Source organism: Manis javanica, chromosome 16 (assembly GCF_040802235.1).
Source record: "Manis javanica isolate MJ-LG chromosome 16, MJ_LKY, whole genome shotgun sequence".
Classification (NCBI taxonomy): domain Eukaryota; kingdom Metazoa; phylum Chordata; class Mammalia; order Pholidota; family Manidae; genus Manis; species Manis javanica.
The window spans coordinates 60,674,574-60,684,019 of record NC_133171.1 but is presented as its reverse complement, the minus strand read 5'-3'; the positions used below and the strand labels follow the sequence as shown (position 1 = coordinate 60,684,019).

The window sequence follows — 9,446 nt, the reverse complement described above, 5'->3', positions numbered from 1 at the left end:
AACTACCATGAAAGTGAGTCAAGGGATAGATAGAGTACAGAATATGATACCTACTATATAAAGAAAGAAGAAGAAAGAAAAGGAGGGAAAAAAGAACCTTTACATTTTGTTTGTAATGGCACACTAAGTGAGATAAATTAGATTGTTAGATAGTAAGGAAGTTACCCTTGAACGTTTGGTAACCACAAATCTAAAGCTTGCAATGACAGTAAGTACATACCTATCAATAATCACCTTAAATGTAAATGGTCTGAGTGAACCAATCAAAAGACATAGAGTCACTAAATGAATACAAAAGCAGATGGGGAGGGACTCAAGATGGCGACATGAGTAGGGCAGCAGAAATCTCCAAAAACCATATATATTGTTGAAAAAACAACAAATACAACTATCCCTAAATGAGTGACCAGAAGATACAGTACAACAGCCAGGCTACAACTACATCTGCAATAACTCAGCATCTCGCGAAAAGTGTAACATACAAAGCCATGACCCGGTGAGACCTGAGAACTGCCCACACCCCAGCTCAATGGTGGGAGGAAAAGAATCAGAGTGGGAACAGACCGGAAGCACAGGATTACTAAATAACCACTCGTGGTGATCTGCACCAGGAGCAAAGACACAAATTGCATGGTGTACTGGATATTAGAGGAACTAAAAAGTAAAATCCAAGATGGAGACTGCAAGCAGGTACCCAGATCTGGCTCTCATGGGGCAAAAAAAAAGCAGGTACATTTTAAAAGTCTTAAAGGGATAAGTGCTTAACAGCTGGATACAATTGTCCCAGCACACTCAGCCCAGCAGGCTGGGAATCTAAAGGAACTTCAGGCACCCTAACCCCCTGGAGGGTAACTCAACCACAAAGCCCCTCTTGGCAATAAGCAGCCTGCCATTCATTCCCCCAGCTGACGCTGCAAGCAAACAGGCTGACCGCCACAGCTGCAGAGCAGCCAGAGAATACCCTGCCCACAGGAACCACACAGAGTCTTCTCCTGGCACGCAGCTAACCGGAACAGACCCATAGGCTGCTGCTGGCGCAGAACTGCCTAGCACAGAGGAAGCTGGAGCAAAGTCCGGAAGGCACAAACAGATGCAGTTCTCACAGGAGAAGACACCTGGCACATCGGTGACACCCGCAGTGCCCTGGGCTATCCCAAGGGACACCCCACTCATGGCATCTAAGGAGATGATCCCAGAGACTGCTCCCAGTGTGTGGGAAAATGGCACAGGCAGCAGAAGCTGGAGCAAGGTCCAGAAGGCACAAAGGGGCACCGTGCTCACAGAAAAACAAACCCGGCATGTTTGTGACCCCCCTCAGTGCCCAAGGCTATCATGAGGGCTGCCCCACCCACAACAGCTCAGGAGAATTATCACAGAGTTTGTTCTCCCAGCTGACCGATGCACCACCTGTCTGCAACCACTTCTATCACCATGAAAGGGCAGAAGAATCTGGTCCAGTCAAAAATCACTCAGACAACCCCAGAGAGAGGGCCCCGTGAGATACATATAACCAATCTTCCTATAAAAGAATTCAAAATAAAAGTCATAACCATGCTGATGGACCTGCAGAGAAATATGCAACAGCTAAGGCATGAAGTCTGGAGGGATACAACAGAAATGAAACAATCAAAAGAAGGTCCTAAGAGCAGACTGGAAGAGGTGCAAGAGACTGTTAATAGAATACAAATCAAAGAGCAGGAATACAGAGAAGCTAAGGCAGTGAGAGATAAAAGAATCTGCAGGAATGAAAGAATATTAGGAGAACTGTGTGACCAATCCAAATGGAATTACATTCACATTATAGGGGTACAAGAAGAAGAGAGAATAATTGCTGAAAACTTCCCCAAGCTGGGGAAGGAAACAGTCTCACAAACCATGGAAGCCCACAGATCTACCAACACAAGGGAACCAAGGAGGACAACACCAAAACATATAATAATTAAAATGCAAAGATCAAACAGGAGAGGGTATTAAAGGCATCCAGAGAAAGACAAAAGATTACCTACAAAGGAACACCCAACAGGCTATCATCAGACATCTCAACAGAAACCTTACAGGCCAGAAGAGAATGGCATGATATATTTAATGCAATGAAACAGGCAGCCTTGAAACAACAATAATGTATCGAACATGATTAACATTTAAATTTGAAGGATGGATTAAACAATTTCCAGACAAGCAAAAGTTGAGGGAATTTGCCTCCCACAAACCACTGCTACAGGATATTTTAAAGGGACTGCTCTAGATGGAAGGACTTCTAAAGCTAAATAGGTGTCACCAGAGAAAATAAAATCACAACAAAGAAAACAGACCAACTAAATACTATCTAAAGGCAAAAAATTAAATCAACTACTCACAAAAGCAGTGAAAGGAAACACAAAAGAGTACAGAATAAAACAACTAACATAAAGAATGGAGGAGGAGGAATAAGAAGGGAGAGAAATAAAGAATCACCAGACAGTGTTTATAACAGTTCAATAAGTGAGTTAAGTTAGACAGTAAGATAGTAAAGAAGCTAACCTTGAACCTTTGGTAACCACGAATCTAAAGCGTGCAATGGCAATAAGTACATATCTTTCAATAATCACCCTAAATGTAAATGGACTGAATGCATCAATCAAAAGACACAGAGTAATAGAATGGATAAAAAAGCAAGAACCGTCCATATGCTGCTTACAAGAGAGACACCTCAAACCCAAATATATACACAGACTAAAAGTCAAGGGATGGAAAAAGATACTTCAAGCCAACAGGGTGAAAAAAGCAGGTGTTGCAGTACTAGTATCAGACAAAATAGACTTCAAAACAAAGAAAGTAACAAGAGATAAAGAAAGACATTACATAATGATAAAGGGTTCAGTCCAACAAGAGGATATAACCATTATAAATATACCCAACACCCAACACAGGAGAACCAGCATATGTGAAACAAATACTAACAGAACTAAAGGAGGAAATAGAATGCAACTCATTCATTTTAGGAGACTTCAACACACCACTCACTCCAAAGGATAGATCCACCAGACAGAAAATAAATAAGGACACAGAGGCACTGAACAACACACTAGAACAGATGGACCTAACAGACATCTACAGAACTTGACACCCAAAAGCAGCAGGATACACATTTTTCCCAAGTGCACATGGAACATTTTCCAGAATAGACCACATACTAGGCCACAAACAGAGCCTCAGTAAATTTAAAAAGATTGACGTTCTACCAACCAACTTCTCAGATTATAAAGGTATAATATTAGAAATAAATTGTACAAAGAAATTAAAAAGGCTCACAAACACATGGAGGCTTAAAAACATGCTCCTAATTAATCAGTGGATCAATGACCAGATTAAAACAGAGAACAAGCAATATATGGAGACAAATGAAAACAGTAGCACAACAACCCAACTTCTGTGGGACACAGTGAAGGCAGTTCTAAGAGGAAAGTACATAGCAATCCAGGCCTATTTAAAGAATGAAGAACAAACCCAAATGAATAGTCTAAATTCACAATTATAAAAACTGGAAAAAGAAGAACAAATGAGGCCCAAAGTGGGTAGAAGGAGAGACATAACAAAGATCAGAGAAGAAATAAATAAAATTGAGAAGAATACAATAGAAAAACTAAATGAAACTAAGAGCTGGTTCTTTGAGAGAATAAACAAAATAGATAAACCCCTAGCCAGACTTATTAAGAGAAAAAGAGAATCTACACTCACAAACAGAATCAGAAATGAGGAAGGAAAATCATGATGGACAGCACAGAAATGCAAAGAATTATTAGAGAATACTATGAATATCTATATGCCAGCAAACTGGATAATGTAGAAGAAATGGACAACTTTCTATAAAAATACAACCTTCAAAGGCTGACCCAGGAAGAAACAGAAAATCTAAACAGACCAATTACCAGCAACAAAATTGAATCAGTAATCAAAAAACTATCCAAGAACAAAAACCCAGGCCAGATGGATTCACCACTGAATTTTATCAGACATTTAGAAAAGACATAATACCCATTTTCCTTAAAGTTTTCCAAAAAATAGAAGAGGAGGGAATACTCCCAAACTCATTCTATGAAGCCAACATCACCCTAATACCAAAATCAGGCAAAGATCCCACAAAAAAAGAAAATTACAGACCAATGTCCCTGATGAACATAGATGCCAAAATGCTCAACAAAATATTAGCAAAATGAATTCAAAAATACATCAAGAAGATCATATACCATGATCAAGTGGTATTCATCTCAGGGATGCAAGGATGGTACAACATTCAAAAATCCATCAACATCATCCACCACATCAACAAAAAGGACAAAAATCACATGATCATCTCCACAGATGCTGAAAAAGCATTCAACAAAATTCAAAACCCGTTCATGATAAAATCTCTCAACATAATGGGTATAGAGGGCAAGAACTTCAACATAAAAAAGGCCATATATGACAAACACACAGCCAACATAATACTTAACAGTGAGAAGCTGAAAGTTTATCCCCTAAGATCAGGAACAAGACAAGGATGCACACATCTCCCCACTTTTATTCAACATAGTACAAGACATCCTAGCCATGGCAATCAAGCAAAACAAAGAAATACAAGGCATCCAGATTAGTAAAGAAGCAGTCAAACTGTCACTATTTGCAGATGACATGATATATTACATTAAAAACCTCTAAAGACTCCACTGCAAACAATGACTAATTTATCTGAATTCAGCAAAGTTGCAGGATACAAAATTAATACATAGAAATCTGTTGTATTCCTATACACTAACGATGAACAAGCAGAAAGAGAAATGAGGAAAACAATTCCATTCACAACTGCATCAAAAAGAATAAAATATCCAGAAATAATCCTAACCAATGAAGTGAAAGACCTATACCCTGAAAACTACAAGAAACTCTTACAAGAAATTAAACAGGACACTAACAAATGGAAATTCATCCCATGCTCTTGGCTAGGAAGAATTAATATTGTCAAAATGGCCATCCTGCCTAAAGCAATATACAGATTCAATGTAATCCCTATCACAATACTGACAACATTCTTCAATGAACTGGAATAAACAGTTCTAAAATTCATATGGAACCACAAAAGACGCCGAATAGCCATCGCAATCCCAAGAAGGAAGAATAAAGCAGGGGAGGACCTTGCTCCCCAACTTCAAGCTCTACTACAAAGCCACATTAATCAAGAAAATTTGGTACTGGCACAAGAACAGACCCATAGACATGTGGAACAGAACAGAGAGTCTCAATATTAACCCAATATATATATAGTCAATTAATATACAATACAGGAGTCATGGATATACAATGGGGAAATAATATCCTCTCAAAAGCTGGTGTCGGGAAAACTGGGCAGCTACAAGTAAGAGAATGAGACTAGATCACTGTCTAACCCCGTACACAAAAGTAAATTCAAAATGGATCAAAGACCTGAATGTAAGTCATGAAACCATAAAACTCTTTGGAAAAAACAAGAGGCAAAAATCTCTTGGACATAAACATGAGCAACTTCTTCATGAACATATCTCCCCAGGCAAGGAAAACAAAAGCAAAAATGAACAAGTGGGACTATATCAAGCTGAAAAGCTTCTATACAGCAAAGGACACCATCAACAGAATAAAAAGTCATCCTACAGTAAGGGAGAATATATTCATAAATGAAATATCTGATAAAAAGTTGACATCCAAAATATATAAAGAGCTCATGCACCTCAACAAACAAGAAGCAAATAATCCAATTAAAAAATGGACAGAGGATATGAACAGACACTTCTCCAAAAAAGAAATTCAGATGGCCAACAGGCACATGAAAAGATGCTCCACATTGCTAATCATCAGAGAAATGCAAATTAAAACCACAATGAGATATCACCTCATGCCAGTTAAGATGGCCATCATAGGAAAGAATAGGAACAACAAGTGCTGGTGAGGATGTGGAGAAAGGAGAACCCTCCTACACTGCTGGTGGGAATGTAAACTACTTCAACCATTGTGGAAAGCAATGTGGAGGTTCCACGAAAAACTAAAAATAGAAAGACCATTTGCCCCAGGAATTCCACCCCTAAGAATTTACCCAAAAAAAACAACTTCTCAGATTCAAAGACTTATGCACCCTTATGTTTATCGCAGCACTGTTTACAATATCCGAGATATGAAAGCAACCTAAGTGTCCATCAGTAGATGAATGGATAAAGAAGACATAGTACATATAGTACATATATATAATGGAATACTATTCAGCCTTAAGAAAACAACAAATCCTAGCATTTGCAACAACATGGGTGGAGTTAGAGGGTATTATGCTCAATGAAATAAGTCAGGCAGAGAAAGACAAATACCAAATGATTTCCCTCATTTGTGGAGTATAACAATGAAGCAAAACTGAAGGAAAAAAATAGCAGTAGACTCACAGACTCCAAGAAGGGCCTAGTGGTTACCAAAGGGGAGGGGTAGGGGATGGTAGGTGGAGAAGGAGGGAGAAGGGGATTGTGGGGTATCATGATTGGTGCACATGGTGTGTGGGGGGTCATGGGGAAGACAGTGTATCTCAGAGAGGACCAACAAGGACTCTGTGGCATCCTACTACACTAATGGACAGTGACTGCCTTGTGGTATGGGGGGGACTCAATAATAAGGGTGAATGTAATAACCCCATTGTTTTTCTTGTGAAACCATCATGAGAGTGTATATCAATGATACCTTAATTTAAAAATGTAATAGCAAAAGACAAACTCTGGGGTAATTCTTGTTTATAACTAATTTTTTCACTCACATCAACTGGAAATTGATGTCAAATTCTTATAATCATCAAGGCAATAAAATGTACCCCCCCCAAAAAAAAACAAGAGAGATCCTCACTCCTTTGGGTAAATTAACTGTTTAACTGTTTATAGGAGCTTGAAAGAGACGATCTTTTTTTTTTTTTTTGAGAGGGCATCTCTCATATTTATTGATCAAATGGTTGTTAACGACAATAATATTCTGTATAGGGGGGGTCAATGCTCAATGCACAATCATTAATCCATCTCAAGCCTAGTTCTCATCAGTCTCCAATCTTCTGAAGCATAACGAACAAGTTCTTACATAGTGAACGAATTCTTACATAGTGAATAAGTTCTTACATGGTGAACAGTACAAGGGCATTCATCACAGAAACTTTCCGTTCTGATCACGCATTATGAACTATAAACAATCAGGTCAAATATGAATATTCGTTTGATTTTTATACTTGATTTATATGTGGATCCCACATTTCTCCCTTTATTATTATGATTATTTTTATTTTTAATAAACTGCTGAAGCAGTACGTAGATGCAAGAGAAAGTCAGAAAACATACTTTAGTGTTATAAGAGAGCAATTGTAGATGATCGGGTGTGTGCCTGTAGACTATGGGCTAATCCGAGCTAGACAAGGGCAACAAAAGATCCACAAATGCAGAAGCTTTCTCTCAACACAGGGGGGGGCAGTAAGGTTCTAAGCTTCACCACTGTTGTTCCCCAATTTCTCACCTGATGGCCCCCCTGCAACTGTGCCTGTCTTAGGTTGTTCCTCCCTTGAGGAATCTTACCCGGAAAGAGACAATCTTTTAAATTCCTTTTCTTCCCCATGAAAGCCATGAAATATATCTAACGGAAAAAATTATAGCAAAAGGACAGAGGCTGAATGGATCTGGTAACTGAAGAAATAGCTGGAAAAATGAAAAGGAGACAAGCTAGAGGAAAAGAAAGAGGAAATACAAAAAAGAAGGAAAGAAAAAGACAGGACTAGAAAGACTCAAGGTGGAAAACATGAGAGAAAATTCCCTAACTTGGAATACGATTTTACATGCTCTAAACATGGAACAAATTCTGGATTTGAGCAGGAAAACATCTGCTGGGAGGAAAAATTCCATCCCCAACACCGTGGGAAGGATGGGAAAGGGAGAAAATAATGAAGAATGACCCAATCCTCACCACAGGAGAAACTGAAAACAGGATTTATTGTGTTTTTATGAAAGACAGGCCCTATCAGGAAGAGACTATGTGAGGCCAGGCTCAGAGAGCCAGATAGGCCCCTAGGTTCAGGAAGGAGCAAAGAGCCTAACATGGACTCAAGGCTGTGAGATTCCAAAAGAAAGGAAATTCCAATGCTTTGACCAGAAGAAAGGTGGAGTCTTTGCCCACTTCACAGTTCCATAACTGCCCCTGTCTTCTGCCATTTTCTTTCACCCTTCAGTCAGAAGAGATGTGAGCAGGATATATACAAACATCTCAGCATTGAGTGAATCCATTCTTGAAGGCTTCTCCCACCTGCCCAACCTCTGGGGCTTGCTCTTCTCTCTTTTTCTTGTTATCTACCTGCTCACCATGGCAGGCAATCTCCTCATTGTGGAGCTTGTCTCAGTTGATGCCACCCTCCAGTCCCCCATGCACTTCTTCCTTTGAATCCTCTCAGCTCTGGAGATTGGCTACACATCTGTCACTGTCCCTTTGCTGCTTCACCAACTCCTCACTTGTCAACTCCACATTCCTTACTCTGGCTGTGCTCTCCAGATGTTCTTCTTTTCTGTTTTTGTGCCACTGAGAGTTGCCTCCTGGAAGCCATGGCCTATGACCATTGTGCAGCCATTTGTGAACCCCTTCACAACCCCCTTCTGCTAAGCCATCAGGTGTGTCTATGCCTAGCTGGGTCAGCATGCGCCTGTGGAGCAACGGGGCCTGGGCCCATACCTCTGTCATCTTCTCCTTGCCCATTGTGTGCCATCTCACACTTCTGTGAGATCCAGGCCACTGTGAAGCTGTTATGTAGAGACACCTCACTCAACGAACTGCAGATAGTCCTGGCTGCTGGCCTCATGATCTTGATCGGCCTCATCCTGGGCTCCTATGGCTGTGTCCTGACTACTATCTTCTAGATCCCATCTGCTGCTGGCAACCACAAGGCCTTCTTCATCTGCTCCTCCCACCTGGTGTGGTTTATCTCTTCTATCTACATCCTTTTATCTTTATCATCTTTCTTAATCTTTATCCTTACTTTATCTTTGTCTACATCAGAACTAAGGCCAGCTACGATCCAGTCACTGGCCCTCTGCTGTCTGTCTTCTATGCCGTGGTCACCCCCATCCTCAATCCCATCATCTATAGCCTGCAGAACACTAATGTCAAGGCTGCCCTAAAGAGAACAATCCAGAAAATTAGGCTCACAGAGATTTGACAAGGGGGTAATTGATGACTGCCACTCCTAGACAGCCCCAAGTCACCAAAGATCCAAGGGAAAAGATCAACCTGTCAAGACAGCTACCTTGGAAAAACTGTCGAAGAAAAACCCCTACTCAGACCCCCACAATACATAACACTCTATTCTGCCTTCTTTTGAAAGAAACAAGAAATTCAGGATGGAGGATTTTTACAAGCAGAGCAAGTTGACAACTAGGGAAATTTTATAAAATATCTCC

At 40.1% G+C, this 9,446-nt stretch overlaps 1 protein-coding gene across 1 annotated transcript; it reads left to right on the top strand.

Annotated features, from left to right (window-relative positions):
- The first annotated feature begins 326 nt into the window (after nt 1-326).
- OR10C1 (olfactory receptor family 10 subfamily C member 1) lies at nt 327-9,205 on the top strand. Its single transcript, XM_073224308.1, is given in 4 exon segments — nt 327-330; nt 8,228-8,563; nt 8,566-8,976; nt 9,015-9,205. Coding segments are annotated over 4 exon segments (942 nt in total).
- The last annotated feature ends 241 nt before the right edge of the window (nt 9,206-9,446 follow it).